At 44.5% G+C, this 13,651-nt stretch overlaps 1 protein-coding gene across 4 annotated transcripts in view; it reads right to left on the bottom strand.

The window, feature by feature from the left end:
• Nucleotides 1–1,173: 1,173 nt before the first annotated feature.
• The window catches only part of ADAMTS20 (ADAM metallopeptidase with thrombospondin type 1 motif 20), an 80,872-nt gene continuing 68,394 nt past the window's right edge, over nt 1,174–13,651 (bottom strand). For 3 of the 4 annotated variants that reach the window (XM_083698886.1, XM_083698888.1, XM_083698889.1), the window contains 10 exons: nt 10,002–10,175; nt 9,039–9,209; nt 8,012–8,212; nt 7,773–7,902; nt 7,566–7,660; nt 7,387–7,481; nt 6,680–6,813; nt 4,741–4,832; nt 1,958–2,062; nt 1,174–1,297 (listed from right to left, as the gene is read on the bottom strand). In XM_083698886.1, coding sequence (XP_083555012.1) covers nt 1,208–1,297; nt 1,958–2,062; nt 4,741–4,832; nt 6,680–6,813; nt 7,387–7,481; nt 7,566–7,660; nt 7,773–7,902; nt 8,012–8,212; nt 9,039–9,209; nt 10,002–10,175 — 1,287 coding nt within the window. In that variant the 3' untranslated portion in view covers nt 1,174–1,207. The remainder of the gene's footprint in view (nt 1,298–1,957; nt 2,063–4,740; nt 4,833–6,679; nt 6,814–7,386; nt 7,482–7,565; nt 7,661–7,772; nt 7,903–8,011; nt 8,213–9,038; nt 9,210–10,001; nt 10,176–13,651) is intronic. The other variant, XM_083698887.1, reaches the window with a different exon arrangement.

Here is a 13,651-nt window from a genome sequence, read left to right as displayed (position 1 = left end):
TGACCTGTACAGGATGTACATGGGTGGAGTTTGGAGTTTCTCTCTGTTTGTTGAAGAGAGCAGACATCTTTTACTGTATGACTGCTAAAGACAGGAATAAAAGCATGTAGTTACATTTCTGTCTGAGTCTGATTCCCCTCCCTGGGGATATGCAGGGAGGAGGAGAAGGAGGAGAAGCAGGTGGTGTGTTTTTCTCACAGCCTGAGGAAAATCGCCGGAACGGACCTCGTGTGTTTTTCCTGCCGGGAGTCGCCGGAGGGAGGTCAAAGGAATTCAGCCAGTGCCTGCAGATAGGCACATACCTCTGACCGGGCCAGAATTCCAACAGACTCCTGACCATTAGGTCCAATTGTGGCCAACTCTGGGGTTGCGGCGCTCATCTCGCTTTATTGGCCGAGGGAGCCGGCGTACAGCTTCCGGGTCATGTGGCCAGCATGACTAAGCCACTTCTGGTGAACCAGACCAGCGCACGGAAACACCGTTTACCTTCCCGCTTGAGTGGTACCTATTGATCTACTTGCACTTTGAGGTGCTTTCAAACTGCTAGGTTGGCAGGAGCAGGGACCGAGCAACGGAAGCTCACCCCATCGCAGGGATTCAAACCGCCGACCTTCTGATTGACAAGTCCTAGGCTCTGTGGTTTAACCCACAGCGCCACCCGCGTCCCTCTAGCCGAACAGGATACAGACTGTGAAAGAAACATGCCCAGGTTGGAGCAGGCTACGTCCCCATGTACATTCACTATACATTCAGCCAGTGTGTTCAGAGTGCTAGGAAGCTGCAAGAAACCCCGGATCTCAGAGAAATGTATTTATATGCTATGTGCATTTGTAATCACGTTTGCCATGTTCATGTCACTCGTTGCAGTTTTATGTGTGCGCATAAAACACCAAGGGGTCCGTTTTCCTTTTAAATGGGCGAAATGGCCTTAAGATTGTGCCCAGCAATCTGTGGCAGCTTTGCAGGAGGTTGTGGGTGTGGCAAGAAGCAGAGTTGACGATTAACATAGAAGGAGGAGTAGGAATTCAGAGTAGACAAACACTGCAGAGTTGAAAGGATTGAGGAAATAACAGCACCTTCAATATAATTCTTAAAGATTTCTTCTCCTTCTCCTTCTCCTTCTCCTTCTCCTTCTCCTTCTCCTTCTCCTTCTCCTTCTCCTTCTCCTTCTTCTTCTCCTTCTCCTCCTCCTCCTCTCTTTTTCTCTCTAGTTTATTTGAAGTTGGAGACCAGTGTTTCCATTAGGAATGCATTTCCCACAGAATCCTCCACATCTTCCGTATATCTTAGTATCATCCTGAAAAGAACAGAAAATCACTTCGTGAGAAGCATGAACTCATAGCTGCCTTGGAAGCAACATTGCCCCCTCGCTGCAGTGATGCACAAGTTGTCTGAGAACCAGGAATCATGGGAAGGAGATGAAGCAATGACCTGCACGTCCTCTCCTTCTGTGTCATGTGACAGGCAACTCCAAATCACTCCCCCCACCCCAACCGCCCTGCCTTAAAACAGGACCTGCTCCTTCCAGATGTCTGTTGCCACTTTCCTTGTTCTCATGCTTAAGACGTTTTATGAGATTAAGTCTTTACAGCCTCTTCTTTTTTAAAGCCTGACGCTTTCCAACTCCTTAGTACCTTGGGTTACATATGCCTCAGGTTACACACGCTTCAGGTTACAGACTCCGCTAACCCAGAAATAGTACCTCGGATTAAGAACTTTGCTTCAGGATGAGAACAGAAATCCTGCTCCGGCAGCACGGCAGCAGCGGGAGGCCCCATTAGCTAAAGTGGTGCTTCAGGTTAAGAACAGTTTCAGGTTAAAAACGGACCTCCGGAACGAATTAAGTACTTAACCCGAGGTACCACTGTACCTGACTCAAGGTTCCTTTGCTGCTAATTGAAGCAACTGGAGCAAACACTCCATCCCTGCAAATAATCATTGGTGCAAACAGACTTACTTGAGATTTGTGTATCTGAACTGTAACGTAATTTCCCTGAGCGATCCACTTTGCCGTAGGGGATAGCCTCAGCCCAGTGCCTGCCAAATTGATGCCAAACTGCCCCTTTTCAAGTGGAGAGAGAAAAAACATATTGGATTGATCTTTATTACGGCCATTGGCCCATTACACGACAGTTTCCCATACCAATATAATATACTTAAACCTCCAAATTTAAAATTCAAAATCGCCAAAACTTACAAAAGACAAACAGGAACCAAAGCAAAATAAAAACAAAGACCACCATCATACATTACAATAAATTTGTAACCTATACATCGCCCTCTGCTCATACAGATCGGCTTTAGAGCGTGGCTAGTAATATTGCTAATATTTGTGCAGGTGTGCCCAGAAATGAACAGCAGAAGCGGCAATAAAAGAAAGATGAGACAAGGAGGGCTGAGGTGGGGTGGAGAGGGAATGGGGCGGCATCACAAAAGAGGAGTTAAGAAAGGGGGATAAGGGGGGGATGTGATGTAGCAAACAGCACAGTGACATGTAATCAATTTAGAAAATCTTTCTGCTCTAACTACCAATTGGTTGGAAAGCAGATTTTAGTTCCAGAAAAGCGGTCGTATCACCCAGTGAGGAGAAATGTCACATGGTTCCTACCCAAAAATGAAGAAACAAGCAACTTAGAAGGCAAATTTCGAGACCGTGTGTATAAGGCCCTTAGTAGTTCCTCCTTCCTTCCTTTAATTTCTCTCAGTGTGTGTGTGTGTGTGTGTGTGTGTGTGTGTGAGAGAGAGAGAGAGAGAGAGAGAGAGAGAGTCAGCTGTATGTCCGAGTCTCAGATGGGCAGAAACATTGTCAGCTATGTTTGTGTGCTTTTGTTAAGTGCGTCAAGGAGTGTGTGTGCATGCATGGTCATCTGTCCATTTTTGCTCCCCTGCCCCCAGCCCATCTTCAACAGGCACCAGTCACTACCACGTTAGATATTTGAAATAATAATAATAATAATAATAACAACAACAACAACAACAACAACAATACTGTGGTACCTCGGGTTACATGTGCTTCAGGTTACATACACTTCAGGTTACAGACTCCGCTAACCCAGAAATATTACCTCGGGTTAAGAACTTTGATTCAGGATGAGAACAGAAATTGTGCTCCCGCGGCGTGGCAGCAGCAGGAGGCCCCATTAGCTAAAGTGGTGCTTCAGGTTAAGAACAGTTTCAGGTTAAGAACGGACCTCTGGAATGCATTAAGTACTTAACCCGAGGTACCACTGTAATAATATGTACCCCACACATCTGACTGGGTTATCCTAGGCACTCTGTGTAGCTTCGAGCACATATAAAAACATAATAAAACATTACACATTAAAAAGCTTGTCTATACAGGGCTGCCTTCTAAAAGTTACATCCTAGATACACCCTAAAGTTGGGGAACCTGCCATGGATTAGGGCAGTGTTTTTCAATCAGTGTGCCATGGCACCCTGTGGTGCCTTGAATGATGGCCAGGGGTGCTGTGGGCAACACTGGCCTCTGTCCCTCCTTCCTTCCCTCCCTCCTCTGATGCCGAAGGCTTGCACAGCTGTTTGTTGCAGCAGCCCTGGCTACAAGCTCAGCAGGCAAATGGTCCTCTGGGGCTGGTCAGGGGAGAGGAGAGGAGGCTGAGAGAACACTCTGCAAGGGAGGATGTTCGAAAAGGGGCTGCCAGCTCTGCAGGCAAGGGACTTATGAGGTCTGGAGCACATATCCCTACAGGGGAGCCACAGAAAGAATGTAGTTGGTCAAGGGAGCCATGGACTCAAAAAGGTTGAAAACCTCTGGATTAGGTCAATGCCTTTGTTGTACCACTCTGAAAAAGACTGCCTTGACTCCAACCTAAAGCACAATTGCTGAAGAGAAGTTGTGAGATCACAAGAGGGCAGTGTTGCATTGCAGACTCCAGATGCAATGGGTCGGAAGGGAGGGGGGGTCTACAAGAAGTGGCGAGACAAAGGAAGAGTGAAAGAGCAGGTGAACAGAAAGAGGGGGTTTCAATAAAAGAAGGGAAAGGGTAAAAAAAGAGAAAGAAACAGGAACAAAACACCTCATGGGATTTGGGTACTGATTTCTGCCAGACACTAGGAAAATTCTCGCATCTCTACAGTGCTTGCCAATGGCTGAAAATCCCTCACACTTGCTTGGGAATGTGCCCCATCAAATGCAATGAATGGCAAACCAAATTCTACAGTTCTTCTGATCATTGGGGTCACCGAACATTTGAAAACAGATAAAATGTGAGAAACCAGCTGAAGATGAGGCCAAAATGAAATAAAAAAGGAGCAAGTAAGAAAAGAGGGATCTTTGGGTATTTAAAGATTTCAACAAAATCAACTATATATCTTGGAAAGTTGTTTGTTCACCCCTTGTTTAGACACTTCTGGACATATTGGAATCACATTTGGTTCTGAGATCAAAGAATTTGTTTGTTGTCCAGTTGGACACAATTTTCAAACAAGTTGGCAAACTTGACTTTCAAACCTTCCATGATATTAACCAAATACGGCATAATGGCTCCTAAGATCAAGGGGGAAGGTTTTCGTCTATGTTTGGATACAGTTGGACGCCATTTTGACTCAAGATGGCAGACTGAGCCTTTCAAAACTACACTGATTTCAAAACTGCACTATTCTTTCGATTTCTTAGAGTTCCTGAGCAACACTGGGTATGAGGCTGCTAATACTTAATGGACTGGAAAAAAAATGCATGACAAAGGAAAACTGAGTCCCATCTCTATCCCTGACACGTACCTGTGGGCATCTAGCAGCGCTGTAACAGTCTCCAGCTGTGGCAAAAGGAACGGGCTTCCCAAGTATGGTGTGAGCAAAACGGAAGTCGGTGGCTAGCAAGCAAAAGCGAAAGCTTGTTATGGCCAGCAAAACTAGTTTAATTCTTGATTCGTGCCCGCCCCATGGAAGGTAAGGTAAAGAACCCCTGGACAGTTAAGTCCAGTCAAAAATGACTGTGGGGCTGTGGCACTCATCTCACTTTCAGGCCGAGGGAGCCAGCGTTTATCCACAAACAGCTTTCCGGGTCATGTGGCCAGCATGACTAAACCACTTCTGGCTCAACGGGACACCGTGATGAGTGCCAGAGAGCATGGAAACACTGCTTATCTTCCAGCCGCAGTGGTACCTATTTATCTACTTGCACTGGTGTGCTTTCGAACTGCTAGGTTGGCAGGAGGTGGGACAAAGCAACGGGAGCTCACTCTGTTGTGGGGATTTGAACCGCCAACCTTCTGATTAGCAAGCCCAAGAGGCTCAGTGGTTTAGACTACAGTGCCACCCGCATCCCCGTGGAAGAAAGGGTGGTTGAAGATCTACATTGGGAACAAGGAGGGGAATAAAGGTCTACAATGGGAACAAGGGTGGGAGTGGAAGACCAGCAGCACCTCTTATACACCAAGACGCTGCTGTAGAGGCAGCACGGGGAGGCTGCCAGGGAGGAGGCAGAGCTGGTCTCTAAGGAAAGTGCCAAAGTTGTTGCTGCTACCTCAGCAGCAGCAGTAGCAGCAACAACATCAGGCAATGCATTCCCTGGAGGCCAGATCGCTGCCCCTGTGGATCCTGCCGTCTGAGGCAGTTGCCTCAGCTTGCCTCATGGGTTGACCAGCCCTGCCCTGCACCTTCAGAACTCTGAGTTGGTGGAGGCCTAAGTGCATGGCAAACATGGAACTACACCACTCTGTTTCTCCCCCCCCCCCCGCGAAAGTGCTTGAATAGGTCTCAGGTCTCTTTAAACTTTTGCAAATGGCAACCACCGTGGGGCACTCTCTCTCTCTCTCTCTCTCTCTGTGTGTGTGTGTGTGTGTGTGTGTGTGTGTGTGTGTCAGGACATGTCAGGACAACAGGGGAGGGGAAATATAACCCTTTCAAAGAGCTATTTCCCCACTGAAAATGGCCTTTCTGAAGTTGCTATCACCCTATCAGGGCAGGGATAGCCTTGGCTGCAGTAATCTATGGCCTGGGAAGCTCAGTACTGTACTGAATTGCTACAAGGAGCTTTATGTGGGTCTGCCTTTGCAGACTGTTTGGGAAAGCTGCACTGGTTGCCTCTGCATATCCAATACAAAGGACTGGTTTTGACCTATAAAGCTCTGTCCATCCCAATAGATATTTGGAGCGCCTCTCCTGACATGAACCTACTTGGATCCTGCCGTCTTCATGTGAGGCCCACTGCCCCCTCTGAGGGAGGTTGGGAGGGTGGCAAAAAGGGAGAGCTCTTTCCACTGTCAATCCCCTTGTGGTGTTGACATTAGTGCCATTAGGAAAACCATAAAAGCCTCATTTCTGCCTTAATCTGGATTGTGGTTGCTATTTGCAAAAGTTGAGAGAGAGCAGAGATGACAAATCTCTAGCATCGCACTGAGTTTGGCCTTTGCACAGAATGAGAAGAGAGAACAATATGGCCGGCTGCTTTGGGGAGAGGCTACACATACAAGCTCACTTCTTGATAGGAGCATCACACCATAATGATGTGTGCATGCGAAAACCTATCACAAATCAAACCCCACCAAGAAGATATTTCATTGAATCTCACATCACCTCCAATATATCATTATGTAATGAAAGACAGGGGGGGGGGGATAGACTTTTTCTTTCAAAAGGGCATTACTGGGAATACAATTTGTGTTTTCAACAGTCACTCAGTCATTGCAAAACACAGTATTATTACATAAAGACTCACTTTTAATCTCCAAAGAACTGAGGTCAATTCTTATTTTCCTAAAAATGGTGTAGCCAGCTGCAGGGTAGTCATCTCTGCACATGCAGTCTTGCCGTCTGCTTCCATTAAAAGGACACTCGTATGGATTTTGCAGCCTACAAATAAACGTTCTTTAGTTTCTGCTTTCATCACAGCAAAGTGCTATTCCTTATTAAAAGCCTGAAGAGGGTGAAAACTAATGAGGTTACATTATGCAACACGGAGGGTTGTATAAACGCCTACAGATTTGCAGCTGAAAGCTGTGAAAACAATCCAGGAACGCTAAACATCTTTTAAGTCCTGTTGATATTATGGAGAGAGGTGTAAGCATGTCCTTAACTCTCACATTAAAAATAAATAGGATTTAGAAATTCTTAACTTTGGCTGGATCATGCCCAGCATATGGAGCCACTGCAGATGCAATGCTTAGAAATAAGCCATGCTCAGGTTGTGAGTTTTGGTAGAGCTCTGGCCAAATAATAGCATGGATTATGGGAGCTGGAGATGAATTCTGAAACTATTTGCACATGCTCAGTTTGGAGCATGCAGGGTACGACCATTTAGCAATTCCTAGGTTCTTCAACATTAATTCAGACTATAACAAGGAACAGACATATAATTCTGCAACTTACATATGAATACAGTATATCTACAAATAAAGAAAGGTTAAAAAATTAAAATCACAGTACCTATATCCATATACTTCTGAAAAGTTATCTGCTTCCCCTTTGGCCAGTGTTAAATATTCTTTGGGATCCTCTAGCCACATGTCTGAACAAAAAATCTACAACAGAAACATAGAATTCCTTTAGAAAAAGATGGATTTCCTCCACGTATCTCCCCTCTCAGATAAAAGGAGTAACAATACCTTTATCTTTCTTCCTTTAATGTTTAGCAAATATTCCCCATCCTTTCTAATCTTTTTCCTGATCTGGATTTCTTTGCAGCTGGTTATCATCTCACCTAAAAATAGACGTGTCAGGTCATTTTGTGTGTGTGTGTGTGTGTGTGTGTGTGTGTGTGTGTGTGAATGAAGCATTCCATTGTATCTGCTGCACATATCTGAATTACTTACAGTCTTTCGCATGGCAAATCCTTCTAGTTGCAGGTTTCAAATGTGACAGACACAAGTCACTGGGTGAACCACTTTGGGTCATGCATTCTACTCTTCTTCCTGCCGTCCCCTTTCCACAAGGTGCTGAACACTTAAACAGAGGTCATAGAAATAATTTAGACAACAGCAAAGAAGTCAAGATGGAGGCCACAATTCCTTCCTGGACTGAGGCATCTTAACCTTGCTGAGTCAATACTCACCTGACTCCATTTCCCCACATTCCATGATGCGGCAAGTGGACACGCCACAACATTACATTTATTCATCAGTGGTGACTGAGCCAGTGGGCAATTTCTGTATGCTATTTTCCGAAGGCTGTTGGTATGGCTGCTCCAGGCATTGTGGGCTTCTACGCAGTATGAGGTCTTCTGCTGGTTCTCAAGATAACAACCAGCTGGACACTAAAATAATATAATTACTGTCACAAAAGGCACATGAAGTTAATTGTTATTATACTTGTGAGTCGAGGACCCGCCACCCGCTTGAGGATAAGAAAGATACAAGGACAAAGTATATAAAAATTCCTACCAGGCCCCTTGGACCACCAAGGCGACCAACCACAGGTCCATAGCAAGGTCAAAAACATGGAAATGAACTAAAGGGAGGATGGGTGGGTGATCCGATGAAACCCAGCAGCACAATGAGAGGGCAATGCTGCCGCTGCTGCATTTGAGCAGCTAAACCCCACCCCCCTCAGCTTCCGCCTGATTGGTTGGTTGCCAGGGAGTGCGGCACGGCAGCTGGGACAGCAGACGAAGGGGCCAGAACGCCCCCTGCCGACACGGGAAATGGCTCCCGCTCACAACTCCTCCCGTCTGGAGATACTGCAACCTTCTTCTATGCATGTTTCCTAGAAGGAAGTCCCTTTTTCAATGGGCTTACTCCCAAGAAAGTAGGCATAGGATTTTATCTCTTGGTAGTTCCACCTCCCTCAGAAATTCAGGGTGGCAGCTGCTCTGCAGAAGACATTTTTTGTGTGGCAACCCCTAAAATCTTTAGGCTACATGCCACAAAATACAAAACTTTTTCAACATAAATAGATGTTCATGTTGGGAAAAGCATCTCCAAGGTCTATAACCATAATAAAAGCAAACTGAATTGGTGAGAGAATTCAATGAATGTTTTTGAACTGTTGGTAGGAGAGACTGTTTGTACTCCCATGCTTTTTTAGAAAATGCATTTGTTCTTGTTAGGTATAAAATCAGTCACAAATGCACATATACATACCTGTGAGGAGTCAACTGTAATGACAATATATTTACAAGAAGCCAGTTTGCATTTCTTGCTGGATGGAGGTTTCACACCAGAATCACAGAGTCTTTCATTTACTTGGATTCCGTTTTCATCCACACACCTCACCTTGCGGTATGTTTCCCTTTTTTGACATGATGAGGAACACTGTAGATGATAAGAACAAATCCTATAAGATAGACTACATTTCTGAAGCTGAGTTTTTCCCCCCAAAGAAGCTTGTCCCAAATGTGGCCACTCTGAAAGCAAGTGGAATTCTGTAGCTACTCGTTTTTATTAAAGCTTTATATATGATTTTAAGTGGTTGGTGCTAAGAGTAGCATTTCAGAGTGGGCATCTCATGGAAGCTACATGTTTCATGGTCTGCCCTAGTGGAGAGCTGTTCAAGTTGTTCCTCAATCAGGCATTTGGATTTTCCACACTGGGTGAAATATGTCTATTTCACTGAAGACTGAGAGTCAACGGAATAAAGAAGTTCACATCAAAATCACTTCTTGTTCCCTGTGTGTCATCATGACATTCAAAGCCACTCAGAGTTGTAAAGGAAAATGTATCACTGTTTTGATTTCCCCATTTACACTATTGGGGCACCCTATTAATGCAGCCATAGAGTCATATATCATAAAGCAACCTTCAGATCTTTCTTCAACAGATCGCCTTTGATCCTTAAAATATGTGTGTCAGTAGCGTTACCACCCACCTCACTTTATGGGCATCTTCATTGGCAGGGACTGAAGTAGACAAATATGTGGGCAAACAGCAGAATGCACAAATAATACACATATGGGAACGGTGTTTCATGTCACCGTTGAAAACTATTATGGTCTTCCCACTGCAAATATTTTTTAACAAGTAGTATAACTGCAGCCAAACCTGCAGACATCTGTAACTAGTTTAAATAATCTCAAACAGGATGATTATTTATTGGCCTGTACTTACATCTTGCCATTCATCAGTCAGCCAGTGATACTGTACACAGGCAGGTAGCCAACAAGGCCTCTTACTAGGTGGTTGCATCAGATAATTACACAGCACTTCATCAACTCTGCCGCTGCCTCTCAACCTACAGTAAACATCCCGGTGTTGAACTCCTTCTCCGCAGGTCACGGAACACTGAAATAAATAAATGTGCACACACAGACATAGAAAAACCAGGGAAATGAATGAATGAGACGTAACAGGGCAATCCAAACCATATCTGCACAGAGGAAAGCCCTGATGAACTCAAGGGTGCTTAACCCAAATATGTATTGTTAGGAATACGACATTCATACTTTTTAATAGTCACTAACTCTGCTAGGGTATACATACTTTAAAATAAATCAGTGGGGTTTACACCCAAGTAAGTGGAAACAGGACTGCAGCCTACCTACTTACCTTGGAGTAAGTCCTGTTAAATTCAGAATGACACTTATGAGTAGGCAAGTATAGATCTTTGCTGTAAAACAGCACAGGAAATCTTGCTCTATTAGTGGGAGACAATTGTCAGTTGTGAGCCATTGCACCCACAAGCCAAATATGGAGAAATATATCAATGTCATTTTCTCTCAGTTCCCCATTTTTCCGATTTTAAGTTTAGATTTCCACATCAGTTCATGGTCTCTCCTAGAATCCACCTTTTCATGTGCAATTTTGCCCAATATCTACTTTTTTTTTTTTGCAAAGCAGCTTTCCCTAGTATAATGCATTTTATGTTGTTTTCAGTAAAATATATGCGCCTATATGCACATTTTACCTTGGTTTGGGCATCTTAGTACACATTACTTGGCTGAAGAACTGCATTGCAAAATTCAGGACAGTGTGAATTGTGAAGGATGGCCGAACCTCAGTTTGCAGATCATTTTGGGAAATGTGGATTAAGTTCACCTTTAAACGCAGGCTGAATCAAAATTATCTCCCATCCCTTGTTGTGTAGGCAAAAGTGGAGAGTTCCGGCATTGGAAAACCACAATATATGGTTGTTAGCATGTATTGTCAGTCACGAGCTGTGCAGGCTTATAAGGAGGGCTGGAAAGCAACTGAGCAAATGTGCTCTTTATTTCTTAGCACTCGTACATGGCATTCATGTAACTGGTAAAGAGGGAATTTATTCACATGCTGATGTCACTTGCCTTCTCTCTCACGCAGAAATCAAAGGCCCCATGCTTTCAAGCAGCTTCATCTTACCATTGCCAATGTTTTCCAGACTTCAAAAATGACTGAATCATATTTAGCCATTATTGCCTCCACCCTTTCATTGCATATTTGTTTCATTATTTTTTTAAAGTCATACTCTCCTCTGCAGCCTTTTAATGTTAATTCTCCATGGCACATTTCCTAAAATGTGTGCCTCTTGAAAAGGCAGAATATATAGCCTTCTTGTACGTGAGTGAAAAAAGCACATACCACAACTTGTTTCCATTAACTTTATTTGAAAATCGCAGATGGGGAGCTGGAGTTTCTATTCTCCAGACTCATTTGTGCTGTAACTATTAACTTTATGGTGATCTGTATGTAAGCATGAAAGGAGAGCAGATCCTCTATACGTGTTTTGCTTTGTAGTCATCTCCATCAATTGCATTTGCTGACACAAGGCACATCCCTCCACAGAATGTTAATTAACTTCAGAACTGCATTGACACAATGCGGCACAATGAAAAATGATCTGTAATAATTTAGGACACATATATGACCGTATATATGGCCACTGGTCCCATTAAAGGTAAAAGGTAAAGGTACCCCTGCCCATACGGGCCAGTCTTGACAGACTCTGGGGTTGTGCGCCCATCTCACTCAAGAGGCCAGGGGCCAGCGCTGTCCGCAGACACTTCCGGGTCACGTGGCCAGCGTGACATCGCTGCTCTGGCGAGCCAGAGCCGCACACGGAAACGCCGTTTACCTTCCCGCTGGTAAGCGGTCCCTATTTATCTACTTGCACCCGGAGGTGCTTTCGAACTGCTAGGTTGGCAGGCGCTGGGACCGAGCAGCGGGAGCGCACCCCGCCGCAGGGATTCGAACCGCCGACCTTTCGATCGGCAAGTCCTAGGCGCTGAGGCTTTAACCCACAGCGCCACCTGCGTCCCCCTACTGGTCCCATTACCTCCTGGCAAATAGAAGGGGAAGAAATGGAGGCAGTGAGAGATTTTACTTTCTTGGGCTCCATGATCACTGCAGATGATGACAGCAGCCACAAAATTAAAAGAAGGCTGATCGCCAAAGAATTGATGCTTTTGAATTATGGTGCTGGAGGAGACAGACTCTTGAGAGTCCCATGGACTGCAAGAAGATCAAACCTATCCATTCTTAGGAAATCAGCCCTGAGTGCTCACTGGAAGGACAGATCCTGAAGCTGAGGCTCCAATACTTTGGCCACCTCATGAGAAGAGAAGACTCCCTGGAAAAGACCCTGATGCTGGGAAAGATGGAGGGCACAAGGAGAAGGGAATGACAGAGGACGAGATGGCTGGACAGTGTTCTCGAAGCTACCAGCATGAGTTTGATCAAACTGCAGGAGGCAGTGGAAGACAGAAGTGCCTGGCGTGCTCTGGTCCACGAAGAGTCGGACACAACTAAATGACTAAACAACAACAAATGACTGCATTGTCCTAATCATAAAGGAAGGGCTGTAGATCAATAGTAGAACATCTTCTTCCCATGCAGAAGGCCCCAGTTTGTATCTCTGGCATCCCCAAGGAAGGACTGAGAGAGACCTGAGACTATCCTGGTGATGATTCAGTATAATGTAGCTTCCTAAGGTCCTATTATGCTTTCACCACATGTTAAGAGAGACTAAAATGAGATGGATGGAAGGGGATGATTGTAGCAGGCTTGCACAGCTTATGGCGTCTCAAACTGGTGACAGCTCCTGAGCCAAATATTGTGGCCTGCTTGGTGTCTGACAACCCATGCCAGCCCAGGCAGACCCCCAAATTCAAGAGGCCTTATTGAGCGGCTGGTAAGTTACTGTCTATTGTTGGCTCACTGTGTTCAGCCCAGTGGTGTGCAAATTGTGCATTTCTGAATTATAGCAATGGTGGTCCAATGTGTTCAGAATCAACCTGTGGCTAGCCTAGTATCACAGATTTACCACTTTTGTGAAATATTTCTGAATAACCGGAACCACACAATACAAGAGAATACTGCCTAGAGAAGGCTAAGCACTTAAAAACCTCATTGATTTCAATGGGAGAGTTAAAATCCAGTCAAATCCTGTGTTTACTCAGGATTCTTCAATGGGGCTTAATTCCATGTGACTATTGTGTCCAGATAATGGCCTAAGAAAATTAAATGCTGTAGCAAAACTGGATTGGTACCCCAACTTGGAAGTGTCTTAAATTCTTATTAAGAATGTATTTGTCCCCCACCCCCAAGATTTCCCAAGTGTTATTTTTTAGATTGCACTGCTTGGGTTTTTTGTATTTTGTTCCTTGAGTTTCATTGAAAGTTTGTATTTTCAGTTAATTTGTATTCCATTTTATGTTGCTGTTGTTTTACCTTGTAAAACTCTAAGAGCTTTTTAATATATTAATTGGTCTATAAACTGATTAAACAAATAAGTAAATAAATAAATAACAACTGTCATTAGACAGTAGATTGGACCATACGAGCCA

This window comes from Podarcis gaigeae (genome assembly GCF_964106915.1).
Source record: "Podarcis gaigeae genome assembly, chromosome: 10".
Lineage (NCBI taxonomy): Eukaryota > Metazoa > Chordata > Lepidosauria > Squamata > Lacertidae > Podarcis > Podarcis gaigeae.
The sequence above is the reverse complement of the archived record's forward strand: the minus strand, read 5'-3'. Positions and strand labels throughout refer to the sequence as shown.